This window comes from Amphiprion ocellaris, chromosome 10 (genome assembly GCF_022539595.1).
Source record: "Amphiprion ocellaris isolate individual 3 ecotype Okinawa chromosome 10, ASM2253959v1, whole genome shotgun sequence".
NCBI lineage: Eukaryota > Metazoa > Chordata > Actinopteri > Pomacentridae > Amphiprion > Amphiprion ocellaris.
In genome coordinates, this window is record NC_072775.1 from 3,057,176 (window position 1) to 3,078,418 (window position 21,243).

The 21,243-nt window shown below is 41.1% G+C and overlaps 1 protein-coding gene across 4 annotated transcripts in view; it reads right to left on the bottom strand.

Moving 5' to 3' along the window:
* The window catches only part of st6galnac3 (ST6 (alpha-N-acetyl-neuraminyl-2,3-beta-galactosyl-1,3)-N-acetylgalactosaminide alpha-2,6-sialyltransferase 3), a 126,033-nt gene that overhangs the window by 16,040 nt on the left and 88,750 nt on the right, over positions 1-21,243 (bottom strand). For all 4 annotated transcript variants that reach the window (XM_055014066.1, XM_055014069.1, XM_055014068.1 and 1 more), the window contains one exon: positions 806-913. In XM_055014066.1, the coding sequence (XP_054870041.1) occupies positions 806-913 (108 nt within the window). The remainder of the gene's footprint in view (positions 1-805; positions 914-21,243) is intronic.

Consider the following 21,243-nt stretch of genomic DNA (forward strand, 5'->3'; position numbering starts at 1 on the left):
AGGCGCTGGAATTGTAACAGGCGGTCTGCTGTTATAGGGGAGGATGCCACTGGCTGCTGAATGTCAATCTAGTTTTCAAAGTTTAGACATTTTTCATCCAAACATGGAGGGGAGGCGAGGTGAGGAGGTGAGGAGATGAGGTGAGGGAGGGAGGGGAGGGAGGGGAGGTGAGGGGAGGTGAGGAGGTGAGGAGATGAGGGGAGGTGAGGTGAGGAGGTGAGGTGAGGAGGTGAGGGGAGGGAGGAGAGGGGAGGAGGTGAGGGGAGGAGGTGAGGAGGTGAGGAGATGAGGAGATGAGGGGAGGTGAGGTGAGGAGGTGAGGTGAGGAGGTGAGGAGATGAGGAGATGAGGGGAGGTGAGGTGAGGAGGTGAGGTGAGGAGGTGAGGGGGAGGGAGGAGAGGGGAGGAGGTGAGGAGGTGAGGAGATGAGGGGAGGGAGGTGAGGTGAGGAGGTGAGGAGATGAGGGGAGGAGGTGAGGGGAGGGAGGAGAGGGGAGGAGGTGAGGTGAGGAGGTGAGGGGAGGGAGGAGAGGGGAGGAGGTGAGGAGGTGAGGAGATGAGGGGAGGGAGGTGAGGTGAGGAGGTGAGGTGAGGAGGTGAGGGGAGGGAGGAGAGGGGAGGAGGTGAGGAGGTGAGGAGATGAGGGGAGGGAGGTGAGGTGAGGAGGTGAGGAGATGAGGGGAGGAGGTGAGGGGAGGGAGGAGAGGGGAGGAGGTGAGGAGGTGAGGAGGTGAGGAGATGAGGGGAGGGAGGGGAGGGGAGGGGAGGGGAGGGGAGGGGAGGGGAGGGGAGGCCGGTGTCTTACTTGCAGTAGGTGTTGTTGATCATGCCGTAGACGTGGATCTCTTTGCACATGTCCATGGCCAGGATGAGCGTGAACCAGCCGGTGCTCAGGTAGGAGCCGGACTGGATCCTGTAAATACACAAAACACTCACCTGTTACTGCAATATTCAGGAAAAATATGATCATTCACACTGAAATAAGAGTTTCCAGGATGCCGTTCCTCTGACCTCTGAGGCTCCTCGTGAGCTTTAACTCTCCTGTTGTCTTCATTTACAGACACCAAAAAATATTGTTTCCTTGTCTGAAAAAAAATCCAAAAATTCAGCAAAAAAATTCCCAAAAACAAAATTTGCAAAACCTTCAGGAAGAAAATTCCAATAATTCCTGAAAAGTTAGCCTTGAACATTTTATTTTTCAAAAAAATCCCCCTAATTTGGCAAGAAAATTCTTGTAAATATTTTCAAAAAAACTGTAAAAATCTTCCAAAAAAAATCCTAAAAATATCTAAAGTGATTCCATATATATCAGTAAATCTTCTAATATTTTCTTTAAGAACATTCACATAAAAATCAACCAAAATCCAGCGAATTTCGCTGGATTTTGGTTGATTTTTATGTGAATGTTCTTAAGAAACATTTTTAACATTTCTTTTTTTCCATCAAAAAATGTTCAAAGATTTCCCAAAAATGTTGAAAATGTGGACATCAGAAGTTTCACTGGGAAATATATATTTTTTTCCACATTTTCAAACTTTAAAACGGGTCAATTTTGACCCGCAGGACGACATGAGGGTTAAAATGATTCTGCCGCTGTAAATTTAAATATATATGATTCCCTTCTACATCCGTCTAATTAAATACAGGAGGTTGTAACATTCACACTTCAGCATGTTTACAAATTGATTTAAAGGCTGAGAAAGGCTTTATTAGATTGCTGAACAGCTTCTCACAACAAGGAACAGCAGCGAACGAAGCAGGAACCTGGAGGGCCGATCAATAGCAGCACCCATCATCCTTTCATCAACGAGTTAGAACATGTCAGAGGTAGAAAAATAAAATGAAGCCCAAGTTCTGATCATTTTCTAACAGAACGCAGCATCCATATAAAGGGTTTTGAAGTACAACCAGATTATAAACGGCAGCAGGAGGTCCCGACCCCCCGAGAACCTTGACTCTCAGCAGCCAGATGCCGGCAGCATCCTCAGATTCAGTGGAAATTAAAGCAGCGCTCAGCAGGAGACTGGAGATGATACAGGATGATACAGCAAGGAGGACCACAGATGTGACGGGAGTGGTTTTAAATCATCCCAGTAATTTTTAAATCAATGACTAACAGCTATTTTAATCATTAATTAACCTTCAGATTATTTGTTTCATTGATAAAATCACAGAAAATCACGCTGGTCCTTGTGTCATTTCTGACCTTCCCAGAAAATTTCATCCAAATCCGTTGGTCTGTTTTTGAGTAATGTTGGTAACAGACAGATGGACGTCCATCATCACATAACTCCACCATTTCTAATAAGAAATTGCAAAAACAAAAAAAACCTAATAAACAACAAATTTAAGTGAAAACTAAAAGCCTCTTTTTCTTCTCCTACTTATGAATTAAATCTATTTGTTTGTAAAAATGTTTAATAATCTCCATCTGTCATCGAGTTCAAATTCATGCCATTAAAAAAACCATTAAAGAACCATTTATGGGACTCTAAAAGACAACCACGATGAAAATAGCAATTTTTGTTAAAGAAAAAGCAAACAAACAAAAATAAGTGAAGAATTTATGAAGTTTTTCAAGACAACACCAAAGTTTGAATCCAGCAAATCCAGTAAATCCTGCGACTGAATGAAGAGCTTTGTTCAAGGATCAGCACCTCTCCAGTCAATACATCCATTCTACTGGCTGTACACAGTGGAAACTACACAACAAGCTTCACAACAGACTCTTTTTTATCAGTTTTCTATTCAAGAAACCAACAGGAAATTATTTTATATGTACTCTGTGTCTGTATTGGTATGAGCATCTGCTAAGAGCATCGTTGCTTTGGGAGGAAACACCACCAGCACAATGAAAGATCCACTTTTTATACCTCATATTGAGGTTATATTTTCCAGTGTCAATGGCTTAGAATTAACCAATAAACACTCAGCCTCCTTCTTCAGTGTTCAACTGTTTGAAAAGTAGCAGGGTTAAGCACTTGGGAAGGTTACTAAGGACGGATTCATGGTTTTCGTGTTTGTGTGCAGACCAGTGTGGTTTTTGAAATTCATATTATAACGGCTACATGTCAGTCTGCTTCAATAACGGTCGCACTGCCCTTCATATTTAAGCCAGAAAAACACAACGATGAATAACAGCTGGATACAGACAGAAATATTCTGAAGCGTGTTGAGTACAATGGACAACACGGGATATCTGGAGAAATTAGGACTTTCTACTGAGTCTGGGCTCCGTCGATGGAATGTATCGACAAATAAAAGCTCCTCCGAAGTCCAGCAGCGACTATTTCAATTTCAAATCTCTTAATGATGGATTTTAAAGGTGTGGATGATGGAGAATCACTCTGGCTCATATCTAACAGTCACTTTAACCACTTGGTTAAAGGTTGTTTTGTTGGCAGTAGTTTTTAGGACACTCATGCAGATTTGGGTAGACAATAAAATTTACATCATGTGTACACTTCCAAACATGCATGACTTGGCCTTAATGATATATTGCTGACTGCAGACTGTAGGGGTGATTAGTCCATTTTAATTCTTTCATACTTAAGTGACTCACTCCTTTAACATTACTGAGAGACTCGGGTAGGAATTAAGAACTCAGCTGTTAGTTTTCTGTGCTTATATCTCTACAAAAAAACTTTTCTGTTGCTCTGAATAACTTCCTCCACAGTTTTTTTTTTTTTTAGTTTTGGAGTCCCTCAAGGCTCCATTCTTGGCCCCCTTCATTTGTCTATTTATCTGCTGCCTCTTTGCCATGTTAACACTAAACGTACCATTTCTATGCAGAAGACAGCACCCTTAGACTAGCAGATCCTTGCAGCCAAAAACATCTCATAGTTTGTCTCTGATAGTAAGTCCTGGATGCCCAAGAATTTCTTAATTTGTCAAATAATACTAAGCAGGCAGGGAAGGATCTTTGGGAAAAATTTGAGTCTAACTCCTGTTTTGATGATTAAGTCGAAAATGTTTGTTTAGCTTAGGATATTCTCTGTATATTACTGGATAAATTCTATATATATTACTGGATATATTCTGTATATATTACTGGATATATTCTCTGTATATTACTGGATATATTCTCTGTATATTACTGGATATATTCTGTATTTATTACTGGATATATTCTCTGTATATTACTGGATATATTCTGTATATATTACTGGATATATTCTCTCTATATTACTGGATATATTCTGTACATATTACTGAATATATTCTGTATATATTACTGGATATATTCTGTATATATTACTGGATATATTCTTTCTATATTACTGGATATATTCTGTATATATTACTGAATATATTCTGTATATATTACTGGACATATTCTGTATATATTACTGGATATATTGTGTATAACCTGTGTAATTCAATAATCAACTCTTTTCTTTTATACATTTATATGTATTTATATTATATGTATTGTAGTTATCTTTAGACACTTTTTAATTAGTTTTATAGGAGGCTATATAGTCTTATTTATACCACAATGAGCCAATGCAAGATACTTTAGTTTGATTAACAATAAAGTTCATCTAAGTCTGTAAAATTTGTCCATTTCCATGGTTTACTGGTCTACATAAAGTCCTTCATGGTTTTCTCAGCTGGATAGTTTGAATACAAAGATGCTCATCTTCCTACATCAACTCCTCGTTGGATTTTGATTTGATTTAAAGTTTTTGTTGCTTACTTTTAAGGCCTGAAACGGCCTCGCTTCTGAATCATCTCTGATTTACTGACCTGATATGTGCCCTCTCGAGTATTGAGATGCTGCTAGTTACTCCCACAACAGTTTGTGACAAAAGGCTCTCAGGCTTCTGCTATTAGAGCCTCCACAGTCTGAACTCACTGAGCCCACAGCTCCTCTTAAATCTCCTCTTTGTGAAAGATCTCAGAGCTGTTTTTATTCTTATTTATCTGATCTCACTCATCTCCTTGTTTTTGTTTCCTCTGTGCTCACGTCCCTCGGCCTTATTCTCATTCTACCTTTTTGTATCATTCTTTCATAAAGCACTTGGTAAATAAAGTGCTAAACAAATAAAGTTTGTTGTATTATTAATTTTTTTAAAATAAAAAGTCACTAAAACCTTGGACTCATTGTGTTTGTTGGAAGGAGAACAGAATGATTCAACATTTATGGACCTCTACAGTCGACAGAAAAGGTTAGAGACTACCTTTCTGCTGTGTTTAAAGTCTAATTACAAAGCGAGGAATTCCTGCGGGCTGCACAGTGGCGTAGTGGTTAGCACTTTCGCCTTGCAGCGAGAAGGTCCCTGGTTCACGTCCCGGCTTTCCCGGGATCTTTCTGCATGGAGTTTGCATGTTCTCCCTGTGCATGCGTGGGTTTTCTCCGGGTACTCCGGCTTCCTCCCACAGTCCAAAAATATGCTGAGGTTAATTGATCATTCTAAATTGCCCGTAGGTGTGAATGTGAGAGTGATTGTTTGTCTCTGTATGTAGCCCTGTGACAGACTGGTGACCTGTCTAGGGTGTCCCCTGCCTTCACCTGAGTCAGCTGGGATAGACTCCAGCCCCCCATGACCCTAGTGAGGATTAAGTGGTGTATAGATAATGGATGGATGGATGGATGGAATTCCTGCTGCTATTTTGTTGGTATCTCAAAATGGTTTACATCGAATCATGAGGCTTTGTGCTTCCAAACAATGCATAATCAAGGAGCAGCATTTTTACTTGACCTGTATTTGGACCTCTAAACTCAAAAGAGGATTGTTGTCTTTCAAAAAAAATAAATACAAAATTGCACCATTTATCAGAGCTAGAAACTGTAAAATGAGAATGAATCGATGGTCTTTGAACCAGTCGCCTCTGATATGCCAGACGGTTGGGAAACTAAACCACATAGAGGGGGTCCTCGGTTTACGACGTCATCGACCTACAGCATTTTGTCGCTAAGTCAGAACTGGTTACGTGGAACTAGTTGACGAGCGGATGAATACGTCGTCATGCATCGCTATCAGACGGCTTTGTTTCCATTCTCTGGTTGTACTCCACCTTGGATTGTGCTACATTCACTAACTTTCTGTCCTTCATTATGGCTCCCAGCATAAGTCAGACTCTTCTGATGCTTGGAAGAAAAGGAAAGCCGTCTCCATGGAAGTGAAATTAGACAGAATAAAACGCTGGGAACAGGGAGAAACACCGACCAACATGTGTCCAGTTGTAAAAACAGTAAAAAAGAATATTCTGTTATCTTCTAGTATAATGATTCATACATGCATGAAAGTCATTGGTATTCATGACTTTTATGAATAACTGATCGATGTCGTGATGCACGGAACGGCTTTGTTTACATTTCGCCGGAGTTCCAACTTACGGCAAAAATCAACTTATGTAGCTCATTAAGAACAGAATTCTGACGTAAGTCGAGGACCTCCTGTACTGTAAATGAAGACCAGGTCATCGGTTACCCTTCTGCTCCACGATATTTCAGATTCAGGGTTCTTGAATCCATTGAGTGTTTTTTATTGTTTAGTAACGTACATACAGAGTACGAAACAAGCATCATTGGACATTTGGAAACATGAGTGGGCGGCGAAATTCACATTACAAGCACCCTTGTACATGTGGAAACAAGAAAGTGGCCTTCAGAGGCTACTTGGAGAACCGTGATCACAGCGTTGGTGTCATCAGGGTTCTCCAAAGTAGCCTCTAAAGACGCACGGCGACACAATGGAGTTCCTGATCAGCAGCAGCAGAGTTTCATTAACAAGAAATGAACTGTAAAAAGGAAGCAGCACAGCTTTATTTACTGCGACGAGCAGCATGTGTCTGGAGAGAAATATCCTCCATTTATCTCTCCTCATGTCGAGTCCTTGAACCTGCAGCCTGCACCTCTCACCATTACAACTAAAACTGGATGGAAATGTTCCTCCGGTGTTAAAATCTGACCCCCTTGCATTTAATGATGCATATGTTTGCATAATATTTTTTGGAATATATCTAAGGAGTCAGTGAAAGTCCAAAAAATCCCCCAGTGTGTTTGTTGGTTTTTATGAATCCCAGACAGTGGTGCTATTACAATAAAGAACATCTAAACCTAAACTACTGGGTTTAATTTAATCCTCTGTCTGTGACACTGAAGGTTTTAACTGAAGCCTCTCATTCATTTATGATCGCTGCCGGTGTGCTTTAATGATTTTTATTGGGTTTTAAAACATTTTATTATGTAATTTTATGTTTTTAGCATCTTGGGGCCAGATTTGAATCATACCGTATAATAAAATCAGAGTTTTTTTAGACCCATAAAACCCCCAAAAAGAAAGAATTAATAGGTAAAAGCATAAATAATGGAAGCAGGTTGACTAAGAACCTGCTTCCATGTGGTGTCCCTGTAAATTACTCACCGGCTTTATGAGGTTCTTTAATTGAAGGTCAAAATTTTAAACTCAGATCTAACATTTACACTCAGCTCTGGAATGCGGATGTTCAGGATCTGATGCAGTTTGGAGTCTTTCTACTCTTTCTCTTCATTCCAGCCAAGCTCCGTTGCCCTCCATCTCTCATCGCCTTAACAACGGACATAATCAGACATAATTAGAAAAACTGGACATTTGGCGAGACATAATGAGGAGGAAGGGAGATGTAGTCCTTGCTAATAAAAAGAGAAGTCCATCCCATTGAACAGTTTAGATAATTAACCCCCAGTTATTGTCCATTAGTGTGATGAGAGTTTTACAGTTAGCTATTTTCACAACAAAATAACGTTCGTTCACGGACATTTTATGGAACTGTATCTCTTTAATAGTGCTGATATCAGGCCTTTATTCAGTGATTTTATTTGGCTCCAGGCTGATGGAGGTTCAACAATCACTGGTTCAATCATCTAGGAGATGTGGTCCACATTAACCCTCTGAACTCCAACTAGTTTCTGAGTCTTTTTTTGTTCCTGTTTCTTTTTTACTCACTGTGGACTCACTTCTCACTGTAATATAAAGTCCTGCTCCTCTGTGGAAACAGAACAACCATGACTAGAAGTAGAGAGAACTTAAAATGTCTTCTGTTAAGTATGACAAGTTTTTACTGTAACACTAAAAACCTGACAACCTGAAAATGCTCTACATTTTGATTCCAGGTTTTAAAGTGTTTGTAAAAGTATAACATCAAACAAATTTAACTTTTGTTTTTTTCTTTTTTTGGTATAACATTAAAACTGTGTCATACTTAACAGAAGGCATTTTAAGTTCTCTCTCCTTCTAGTCCTGGTTGCTCTGTTTCCATAGAGGAGTAGGACTTTTATTTGATCCCACAGTCATACTTGGATCATTTTTGTGTCTTTGAAATCATTTTCAAGTCATTTAATACAAATTTCACGTCATTCTGGACTAATTTTCCATAATTATGGATCATTTTCAAGTCATTCTGGACGGGTCAATATATAATTGTGGGACTTTTTGTATCATAGTTGACATTTTTGTTGTTTTCAGGCCTAAAATCATTATTGTTTAGCTAATTAGAATGTGGTTGGTATTAAATTCAGACAGTTATTTAGTTGACATTTTAGTGATATCCAGTCATCTTTATTAATAAGTGACTGTTTCCATAATAAATATTGGTGGAATTTGTAAAGACATGATAGTAATGAACATAAAAAATGTGAGCTTTTTTTTTTACTTTTAATAAAATTGTATGCAGATATATCCTATGGAATTCAAAGTCCTTCAGTTAAATATTGACCCAATTAATGGAATCAACTTTTCTGTCTCGTTTTGTAATTTGTTCTTTCTTGGCTTTTCAAAAGCAGCTCTGGAGGACCTTTTAAAAGTTCTGATTGCCAATAATAAAATGTAAACAGCAAATTAGGGGCCTAAAAGTAAGAAATAAGAAAACATTTTATCTTCTGGTTTCGAGTTACTGCCTCATTGGCTGATTCCAGATGAGGGCAACCTCTAAAAACCCAAAAGCATTCCTGTCTGAGGATAAACAATCCAGAATCAATTTAGAAACCAGAGAGTTTCAGACACACTGTCCAAAGATTTGTGTGTTTGTGTCTCCGAGCGCAGAATGTAGTTTGGGTCGTTCAACAAACTTCCTCACCCAGAGACACTGGGGGGTTGTGTGGAGGTGAAATTACCAAAAAAAAGCAATTTGTTGTAATAAAGGAGTGGAGGAACACAGAAGGGAAATGGCACATTATCAGCGATACACAGCTCTCAGCCGTCAGAGCTGTCAACACATCAGCGTTACCCTGCATTATTCATCAGCTATTACCACTCCACAGACACACACACACCGTCACACACACACTGTCACACACACACCGTCACACACACACACCATCCCCATCGAGAGCCGGATGTCCTGGAGCAAATACAAAAAAGCCTCGTCACAATAAGTAGCGGGTTTGGATCTGCTGACCTGATAACTAACATTTCACAGCAGATGTCTGGAGGTGGAGACCGATAGAATTCTGGTTCTGTGTTCACCTGTGACGGTTCTAATGGACCAGTCTGCAGAGAGGAGGCTGGCATTGTGTGGCCAATTTAAAAGAGAGATAAGACTCGGCATGAAGCTGCTCTGGCAGGCGACAAATAACATCCAGCAGCCAGAGGACAGAAAAGAATGCAATTTGCTTGTTTTGTTAAAGCAGAAAAAGACAGCTTTTACTCAAAGACGGCAAACTGAACAAGCCATGAGGTCTGGGTTTACAGTTTGTTTTTTTTAAAGTCTCCACTGAGTCGACTTTCTGCAGAAATGAAACAATAAATTGTTGTTTGGGCCTGAACGAGGCTAGATGGAGAATATGCACATGAAAGCTCCGTTAAATTGTTCTTTTCTTGCTCTCCGGAGCAAACCTGAGAAGTGAGGCGGCAGTGATGGGGGCTGATGCCAGGATGCTGCTGGCACTGAAATGAATGCAGTCAGACGCTCTGAGCAGCTGGAAGCAAATAATCCCCAAAGTCTGACTGAGCCAGAGCTGGTTGGGCTTCACCTGCCGAGAGCTGGAGGCTGAGGAGCTCTGGAGGAATGCTGGAGGCTGAGGAGCTCTGGAGGAATGCTGCAGGATGAGGAGCTCTGGAGGAATGCTGCAGGATGAGGAGCTCTGGAGGAACGCTGGAGGATGAGGAGCTCTGGAGGAACGCTGGAGGATGAGGAGCTCTGGAGGAACGCTGGAGGCTGAGGAGCTCTGGAGGAACGCTGGAGGAACACTGGAGGCTGAGGAGCTCTGGAGGAACACTGCAGGATGAGGAGCTCTGGAGGAACGCTGGAGGATGAGGAGCTCTGGAGGAACACTGGAGGATCAGGAGCTCTGGAAGAAGAGGAGCTCTGGAGGCCGTGGAGAGCTGGTGAGCTTCCACTAGACTCCTCCTGCCTCCGACTGCCCAATAACTCGCTCTTGACATTGGCAGCAGGAGATCCGTCCAGGAGAACATCTGACGTCTGATTCAGTCCATAAAACCTCTAGAAGCTGCACAGATCCGATATGACACCTGTCAGCAACACTTAGTGGACAGAACTCATCATCTTAGTGAGAAGCTGATCTGCACTCAGGGAGGAAAATCAGTTTGACTGTAAAAAACTAAAGTGATGTAATATTAGACCAATGCAGACATTCAGTGGAGGCAGCGGGATTCTTTGATCTCGGTGCTCGTTCAGAGAAACTCCTGCTCTGATTCTGCTCAGTGCTGAGCTAAACCTTCCTGGCACTCAGGAAACCGTGAGTCAGGATTCAAAGAACAGCTTGAAATTTGGGGAAATGAACTCACTGCTTTGTTGCCCACACAGACAATGCGATCAATAAAAGTCTCCTGCATGAACTAAACATAAACCTCCACCAGCAGCAAACCATTAGCTTAGCTTAGCATGAAGTCAGGCTAGTTGTGTCCACACATTTCAGCTTTCCAGTGATCCTTAAACTACTTATTTGTGATGTCAAAGAAAACAAAAAAAAATAATCTAGGCTTCAAATTTCATCTAAATCGTTTCATTCTACATGTTTCATTTAATAATAAGATTCTGTTAAAAAAAAAAAATTCTTCCCCCCTCACTGCAACAAACAGGCCCTGATTGATTTAGCTGGAAGCAACAGACACAAGACAAATATTCAGGGATTTGTGGACGGAGCTAGGATGAACTGCAGGCAGTGTTTACAGATAGTAGATGTGTGTGGAAGCTTCCTCAGTGTCAAACTCTGATAAATGGGTCATGTCCACCATATGGGACAGGAACCAGACAAGAACCTGTAGAGGTGAACAGGAAGCAGACTAGAACCTGCACAGATGATCAGGAAGTAGACTAGAACCTGTAAAGGTGTAGATCTACTTTCACTTTGGTTGACCATTTCTACGCCATCAGGCCTGAAGCAGCGACCGCTCTCATGTTTTCTGTGCTTAATCTGGGAATTTAGGGTTTTAAGAAGCTAGAGAAAGTTAAATGCTATAATAATAATGTAATACAATGATATTTATAATTAATTAAAGTAACACTGGGTATGTAGAGGTTGATTCAAGTATTTATTTGCACTTTGAATTAATATTTAGATGGTTTTGGACCTAAAAGGGAGAACATTTCTTGTAAACAAAAACGTGTTCATCTTCAGTATTAATCGACAATGTAGAAAATAATACAAATAAATAAAAAGCATTTAATGAGAAGGTGAGTCCAGACTGTTGACTGGTAGTGTGTATCTTGTATTTGTTCTACTGCTTAAATTTTAGTCTTTCAATGGGAAGTGAGTAAAAAGTTCCCCTCAATGGAGTAGTAGTAGTAGTAGTAGTAGTAGTAGTAGTAGTAGTAGCAGTAGCAGTAGTAGTAGTAGTAGTCAAAGTATTTGTGGTTCTATTAATTTTGCTTTAGGCTGTTTTTATGAGCCTACAGGTGGAATAGGTGAACTATTCCACAGTTTAAGAGAGTGGTGTGTCAGAGTCAGAGCAGATCAAGACTCCGTTCTGCCACATCCTCCTTCCAACCTTCCTTTAATCACATCTGCTTGGCTTCATCCATCCGTCCTGTACCTTCTACTGGTCCGGCCGCTCCAGCTGCTCCCAGGTTCTGGACCTCTGAGGTTCCCACATTCTGGACTTCCATGGTGTTCCTTTAGTTCTGCGCAGCGAGTCACCAGCCGGGTTCTTCAGCATTCAGTCCTCCACTCTGACCTGATCTTCTCCGGCTCAACATCCATTCCAGCCTACTAGAAGTCTTTATCTTTTATCTCCTCACCTCTCTGTCTGTTTATCTGGTCTTTCTATCAGATCTAGCTCCTGAGAGAGTCTTTATCAAAGACGCCTGAGCAGCAGGTTTTGAAACATAAGCAGACGTGCCATGAATGTTCCTCAGATTTTTAAAAACTGGTCGGTTGGTGGTTTGAGTTAAAGCTGCTGGACTTTTTTATTTTCTCTTTATAGCACATCACATCTAACTCACTGGATATCAAATTAATCCACTGAACCCTTGAAGCACGTTATATTCAAGTAAAACAACATTTCGTAGAGCCAGAAACTGTAAAAACACATATTCAGTGGATTTTCTACTCTGTGATGGTTCTTATACTATCCTTCTGTGATCTGTCAGAAAACTTGACCAAACGTGAGCTTAAACTAACGGCTCTGCATTCACATCATTTCCACTACAAGTCTCTCTTTTGGTTCTTTAAAAAGCCAAAAACAAACTCAAACCAGAGTCTGTAAAAAACTAAAATTCTCTGTTCCTAACTGCAACCGACAGCCTCGACTGACTCAGATAAAACCAACAACTGCATAAAATTCATGGATTCTTTGGTGAACTGCAGGCAGTGTTTACAGTAGATAGGAGATGAGTAAGAAAATTAATTAAAAACTCTAAGAGTTATAGCCACTGTCGCCTTTTGGCTTGCTCTGGGGGTCAGGCATATGGGTTCTGTAAAGCGTCTCGAGACAATTTGACTGTAATTGGTGCTATATAAATAAAATTGAATTGAATTGAATTATAGAAGCACTGGAAAAATATTGTGCAGGATGAGTCTAGGTGTGTTAATTTAAAAAATATCAAAGCAACTCATTTTTCAGTTTTTTTTTTGGTTGATTTCTAGCATTAGAACTGTGTTTTAAAGTACAGAAAATTTTTAGCTCCCTCTACTTTTAACCATGGTTGTGCTGTTTCTATAGATCTACAGGACGTTATATTGCAGTAAAAATGAGCCCACAGAGCAAAAAAACATCACCCAGAAACTGCTTGGGGTTCAGAGGATTTACACCTTTTAGGAAAAGCCACAAACTGAGAAATATTGAAGCCATATTTTAACAGAGTTACATGCATTTGAAAGAACCAAGCTGGGGAAATTAAGCCCTAGGACCTAGGGGTTAATAGGCGACATGAAGGCTGCTGTCCGTGGTGCTGAAAGCCTGAGCGCATTCTGGATGTCTTGTCCCAAGGACTATGGCACATTGAAGACGCTGGCTATGTATGTGCTCACCATGTTGGGTTCAACCTACACCTGCGAGGCTGCGTTCTCCAAGATGAACTCGATAAAAACACACGAGAGGAACCGACTGTCAAACCAGTCTTTGGAGGACTGTTTGCGCATAAGTCTGACAGCGGCCAAGCCTGATGTGAAAAAGTTGGTGTCAGAGGGGAAATGTAACTTCAGCCATTAAGCAGTGTGAGGAGCCCATTTCAGCCTTGTGATCTGAAATCGCTATAGCCCACTTAACGTTTATTTATTATTTGTGACCTGTTTTGTTCTGGTACCAGGTTAGTATTTATTTACCATGCTATTTTAAGTTATGCCAGTTGGTTTTTCCTCCTTTTTTTGTCCTGAGTCTACTAGTTTGAAGCTTGTTGTTGACACTTTGAAATAAAAACCAAATGTTAAGTAAGGGCATGAGGAAAAGTTATGTTAAAAAAAAGAACTGTGTGAAACAATAAATGTTAAACAGTGCAGCGAGTCTGTCCTCATTTGGGAATGTAGTCTAAATAGAGTCATAAATGGTGGGGATTACTGATAGTTAAGAGTCTCAGTTATTGTTGTTTTCAGTTGCTTTAATAGTGTGGACCACATGATATTTTCTCTTTGATCCTCACAATTTTGGAATCCAGTCACGGGCCGGATTGGACGGTTCGGCGGGCCGGATTCGGCCCACGGGCCGCCAGTTGATGATCACTGCCCTAGGTGGTTCTAGTGTTGAGATGAAGTGAAGTCAGTAGCCTTCTTTTCTTAAATTTCATAAGTTATGTGTTTCCAATGCAGGAACTTTTTGGTTGTTTAAAAGTAGTGTGAAAGTTTGTGTGGGTTCCAACTGAAGAAGAACTCCTGGAGAAGGTTTTCAGGGATAAAAACGTACCGACTCCACGGTAGCTGCTCTTCAATGGTCTCTACACACTGTGTGATCTTCAGCCGTCCCAGACCAAAGATACCAATGGTGAGAGAATGGTGGCGATGTCTTTGGTCGTGGCTCTAAATCGGTGGTCCTACGTCGCACTGAGAGACAGGTTTAAGGACGACCGTTGTCATGGCGACCAAAGACAAGCTGCTGTAAAATTCTGACTGTCGGAAATTTGAGGTGATCATCTCACAGTGTGATGCTGCTACGACCTACAACAACTAACTAACCAATAGAAATGCAGGAAGAAATGACGTACTGATCAGCGCTACACTGGAGCTAAACCCAAATAGATGATTTACGGCGACAAAACACACCAAAACAAGGATGTGGGATTTAAACAAAGAAGACAGTCTAGTAGAGTTGTGGCAGCAGAAGTCTTTTAGACGTGTCCTCCAGCTCGGACCACAACCGGACAAAAAGGACGAAACATGGAAGGCTATAGCTGCTACCAGGTTAGTAAGCTAACATTAGTGGCTAGCAAACACACAGAAACACCACTGTAAACAGTAGCCATTGCACTTAGTTTATATTATTAAATAAGGTGACCCTCTATGTTGTGCTCTACAGTTGGAGAAGTCATTTTCATGGATGGATGGTGCACGTTTATGACGTTTTATTTTTGCGCGTTCACGTTGACTTACGCACATCATAGGCTGAGATTCAGCTACGTTTTCATCTTGCAATCTGCACAGAGCAAACTTCATGTCGTGCCCAAAGATTATTAGATTCATGCTGTACAGCTTAGCAAGTCAAGCAAGTTGAGTCGACATAAAATTTACTGAACAGACCAACACAAAGTCAGACTGTTGTGTTTCCATCCAGTGACTATCTGTCATTGCTCTGGTGATTCAGAGTTAATGCTGTTTCTTCCTCGATGGAAACAGGACGGCTGAAAGGACTGAAAATGAAACTTTATTTTTGGTCCTTCAAGTTTTTCTGTTTTATGGAACTTTAAAAAAAATAAAACGACGTGATGGCAGCATTCACTCTGCAGATCTTAGAGTTGGTTGGTTGTTTTCTGACGTCTGTGTCAGTCTGTTTAAAGTCAACAAAAGTTCCTCCAGAACCTCCTCAGAACCATTTTGTTCTTCTCCAGTAACTTTGTTGGTGATCTGAGTTCTACCTTCATGCCGGGAGAGTTTCTGGAGCTCCGGGTCCTTGGCGTCCATAGAGGTGGGTACACATTTGTCACTTTTTGGTTGTTTCTGAGGCTTGGGTCTTCATCAGTGCAGCAGATGGACGCATTAGGGTTCTGGTGAGGACTGACACCGGGTCAGTTCTACATCCATCCAGGTCTCACAGCCTGAACACTGATCTGGTTTCTGTTCACAACCATTTTTTCTATTGTTTTAGACAATTGTTGACTCAGAAATTGGAAAATTTTCAAACAATTTAGGACAGTTTCCATTTCATGTTCAACAAATTTCTTGTCATTTTGGATCATTTTGAGTCATTTTCTATGATTTTTGAAGCATCGTGGACTAACTCTGTGTCTTCAGTGAGTTTGGATCATTTCTGAGTAATCTTGGGTGGAAACATTCTAGTTCCTGCAGTGAAAAGCTGCCTGCTTTTTGCCCTCTAACCTTCTTCTGCTTTGTGCTTTTTAACATCATCTCTGCTTTAATGCTGACGGAAAACAAAAACCCACCAAATGACTCATTTTAACCCCGGCGTCTTTTCACTGATTTTTTGACTTGCAAATCAGCAAAACGATGCCGACTAGTCTCTTCTGCATCACAATCAGATTTCAGCTGTTGTTCTGGTGATTTTTACTCTGATGTTTTCCTCTACCTTCGAAGCATCGTGTAGCTGTGAGAATAAATAAAGTTGTATTAGTACTGCAGTCCTGAGGAGAGGGATCAGTGAATTACCTCCTGTCCTTTCAGCCACATCCACTCCAGCCTCCCACACATCCATCCTCTGTCAACTTACTTCAGACACAATCTGGAAAGAGCATTTCATCAGACCAAGTCCTCCTCCTCTGCGAGAAGAGGGTGGGCATTATATCAACCATCTCTCTTGATCTCTTTTTTCTCTTCTGTTTCGGCTCCAAGAAATTGCCACTCGAGCCGAGCTTCACATATATATTGTTTGGAAACACAAAGCTGTTCCATGGAATGACTCCTTCAGCAGATGTACTGCTGGAAATCGATCTGAGCTCCGGCAAACAGTGACAACATCGGACCCTCCTCTTCCCTCGGCAGGATGTAGCACCATGCAAATGAGAGCTAGTTATTAACTGATTACTTCAAACAGGAATAGAGACGAGTTGTAGCGTTGCCCGTGGGTGAGTTCAGCATAGAGGAACAACGTCTGAGAGCCTCTGGGACTAAACAGGGACTAAATCCTGAGCAGGCCGTGGGCTGAAAACTGGTTTTTGGGGTTTTTTTCTTTCCACAGACCACAGAACACAGCAATTTATTTTAACGATACGAACCAACAAAGCTCTGTGTCGGCTCGCTGAAGCATTTCCTAATTCTGCTGGGAGGAAATGCAACCTCCACGACCCGCATCACGAAAACCACAATCTGCTTTGTTTAATTCTACTTTTGTTTAGTTTTGTCTGAAATGTGATTAATAACCAGGAGGAGAACAGATGCCTGTTGATGCAGAGACAAAGCTGCTAATTCATTCCTGCTGCTTCTGTCTTCTCCTGACTTCCAGCTGACTATGAACTCACCTCTGGTTCCATCTGAACCGATTCTAAAAGCATGACTTGTTTTTGAAGAGTAATTTACTGTAGTGTTCATGTTAAGAAGCTGAATGAACTCAGCGCCCATCAGTCTGCTCTGTCAGGTTTCTGTTTTTCTATATATATTTAAAAAATGTTTATATTGTGTTTATATTGACATGTAGCTTTTCACTGTACAGACTGAATCCGGACGCGACAAATAAAGACTCTTGAATCCTGAACAGACCTTTCTAGTCCCTACACTAATGTTTGGTTGGATTCAGGTCTGAGTTCTGACTCCTCCACAGCGTTCACCACCTTTAAAACATTTCTGTGAATCTTTGATTCGATGCTTCGGCTCATTTATTTTTTTGCCGGAAAAAAATCTTCTTCCAAGTTTCAGTTCTCTTATTCTCTGATATTCTCTAGACTTTGCTGCATTAATTTACCCTCTACTTTTATAAACCTTCTATGGCCCGCTGCTGAGAAACATCCCTACATCATGATGCTGCCACCACCATGCTTCCTGTGATGATGCTGCCACCACCATGCTTCCTGTGATGATGCTGCCACCGCCATGCTTCACATCATGATGCTGCCACCACCATGCTTCACATCATGATGCTGCCACCACCATGTTTCACATCATGATGCTGCCACCACCATGTTTCACATCATGATGCTGCCACCACCGTGCTTCACATCATGATGCTGCCACCTCCATGCTTCACATCATGATGCTGCCACCACCATGTTTCACATCATGATGCTGCCACCACCATGCTTCACGTCATGATGCTGCCACCACCGTGCTTCACATCATGATGCTGCCACCACCGTGCTTCACATCATGATGCTGCCACCTCCATGCTTCACATCATGATGCTGCCACCACCATGTTTCACATCATGATGCTGCCACCACCGTGCTTCACGTCATGATGCTGCCACCACCGTGCTTCACATCATGATACTGCCACCACCGTGCTTCACGTCATGATGCTGCCACCACCATGCTTCACATCATGATGCTGCCACCACCGTGCTTCACGTCATGATGCTGCCACCACCATGCTTCACATCATGATGCTGCCACCACCATGCTTCACATCATGATGCTGCCACCACCATGCTTCACATCATGATGCTGCCACCGCCATGCTTCATATCGTGATGCTGCCACCACCGTGCTTCACGTCATGATGCTGCCACCACCGTGCTTCACATCATGATACTGCCACCACCGTGCTTCACATCATGATACTGCCACCACCGTGCTTCACGTCATGATGCTGCCACCACCATGCTTCACATCATGATGCTGCCACCACCATGCTTCACATCATGATGCTGCCACCACCATGCTTCACATCATGATACTGCCACCACCATGCTTCACATCATGATGCTGCCACCGCCATGCTTCACATCATGATGCTGCCACCGCCATGCTTCATATCGTGATGCTGCCACCACCATGCTTCACATCATGATGCTGCCACCGCCATGCTTCACATCATGATGCTGCCACCGCCATGCTTCACATCATGATGCTGCCACCACCATGCTTCATATCGTGATGCTGCCACCACCATGCTTCACATCATGATGCTGCCACCGCCATGCTTCACATCATGATGCTGCCACCGCCGTGCTTCACATCATGATGCTGCCACCACCATGCCTCCCTCATTAATCTCTTTCTTGTAACTCCTTCAGAGGAGTCATAGGTGTCTTGGTGGCCTCCCTCATTAATATCTTTCTTGTAACTCCCTCAGAGGAGTCATAGATGTCTTGGTGGCCTCCCTCATTAATCTTTCTTGTAACTCATTCTGAGGAGTCATAGCTGTCTTGGTGGCCTTTCTCATTAATCTCTTTTTTGTACGGTCACTCAGCTTTTGGACGTCCTCCTCTAGTCAGATTTCTGTCAGTGCCATCTTCCTTCCATTTTCTGATAATGGATTAAACTGGACTCCAAGGGATATTCTGTGACTTGGAAGTTTTCTTGTATCCATCCCCTGAATTATGCTCTTTAATAACCTTTTCACAGAGCTGGTTGGTGTGTTTTATGTCTTTATGGTGTAGTTATATCTAGAAGTGAATGAGTTCACCAGAGACTGGACCTACCAGATAGACGTGTATTTATACTACAATCACTTGAGACACATTAACTGCACTCAGATTATCTCCATTTCATGAATTGTGAGACTGCTTTAGAAATGTATAGACAATACTGTTTAGAAATCTGTCTTCTCTTTAAAGTGGGTCTTTTTTTGTCAACGCTCATCAAAAAAAGCCAGAAGGATGCACACATGTCCTTGATGTATCCTTTGTGGTCGTCTTTTCTGCAGCCTTCCCATATAAAAAGCGTGATGCACATCTGGAACATGTGTACATGTATCGCTGAATGGTACCATATATGCTCTCTATTTGTATCGAACTCTTTGTGCTTCACCTCGTTCATACTTCACTCTACATGTGTGTGCTAAATAGAAAAACAAACGTATGACATCCGTACATTCTTGTCACATTATGCCACGCTGTGAGTTGAATTTTAAGTCATATGTGTGGTAAACTGTCAGGAACACTGCTGTTCTCATCTGACAGATCATAAAGCAGTGGTAGGCTGGAACACACTGAGCAGAGCCACATGTCAGATTTAAATAACGTCAATTTAAAACAACAGCTCTGAGGCGACCATGTCTCATTCTGTTAAACGCCTGTTGGCTCGACACCTCTCACTGCAAAATCTCAAAATCTTACCAAGTCTATTTGTCTTATTTTTAGTCTAAATATCTCATCCCACTTGATTTAAGATAAATTCACTTAACAAGAGACATTTCAGCAGATGGAGGGACTTGTTTTAAGACAATGCATCTTAAATATCTTGTTAAGTCAAACAATCTTGAAATTAAGCTTTAAGAGAAAACTCAAAACAAGTTTAACCCTCGTGTCTTCCTGTGGGTCAAAATTGATTCGTTTTAAAGTTTGAAAATGTGGGGGAAAAAAAATATTTTCACAGTGAAACTTCTGATGTCCACATTTTCAACATTTTTTGGGAAATCTTTGAACATCTTTTGGGGTAAAAAGAAATGTTAAAAATGTTTCTTAAGAACATTCACATAAAAATCAACCAAAATCCAGCGAATTTCGCTGGATTTTGGTTGATTTTTATGTGAATGTTCTTAAAGAAAATAGAAGTTTTACTGATATATATGGAATCAGTTTAGATATATTTAGGATTTTTTGGAAGATTTTTGCACATTTTTTGAAAATATTTACAAGAATTTTCTTATCAAATTTGGTGGATTTTTTTTTTTTTTTTTAAATAAAACTTGTAAGGGAAACTTTTAAGGAATTATTGGAATTTTCTTCCTGAAGGTTTTGCACATTTTCAAAAAATTTTTTGAGTGAAAAACTGCTATTTTTTAGCATGTCTGGTTTATTTTAAGACACCTAAGCTTGACAATCCTGGTAAAATAGAACTTAAAATAAGTTTTCCCAGCTAATTTTCAGATCTCAAGATTCTAAATATCATATCTTATTTGAAGAAATCTTACCAAGACATTTTTGACTTGTTCTATTGGCAGATTTTTTTCACCTACTTCAGGGTAATAGTTCCTTGAAATAAGTTTTTTTTTCTTGATTTGAGAGGGACATTTTTTCCAGTCCTCTCCTCGTGTCCTCTGCTCGGAGAGATGAAGACACCAGGAAGGGAGTCGAGGAAGATCTACAGACTGAGGAATGAGAGGATGGAGGTGAAGATGTGATATCTAATATGAGCACAAACCCCTTGAACTCCCCATCGCCCAGATGTCGCCATCTTGACTGTATTGGACTGTTTTGGACTTTCTTATCTGTTTCTAGATAAAAATTAGTAGCAGCTGCTCCCTGTCCAACCAGCCAGATGCATATCAGCTCATCTTCCCCTCAGACTGATTGTGAACTCCAGCACCTGCTCACTGACGTCAACTGAACAAAATGGAAGAGTTCTTGAGATATTCCAGCTTCCCTTCAGAGGAGCTTTAATGTCTTTCATCTTTATACAGTCTCAGCTCTAAACCAGTGGATCTCAAACCTCTGAGAAGCCAAAAAAAAAGTTCCTGCACCACCACAACACAATCTTTATAATGCAGTAACAGTGGCATGAGAAATGACTGATAAAAATGGATCCAAGTTGGATTATAGTAAAACAAACAGCAGCGTCATAAATCATATTCTTTCAACTAAGAGGAAGTCTCCCAAT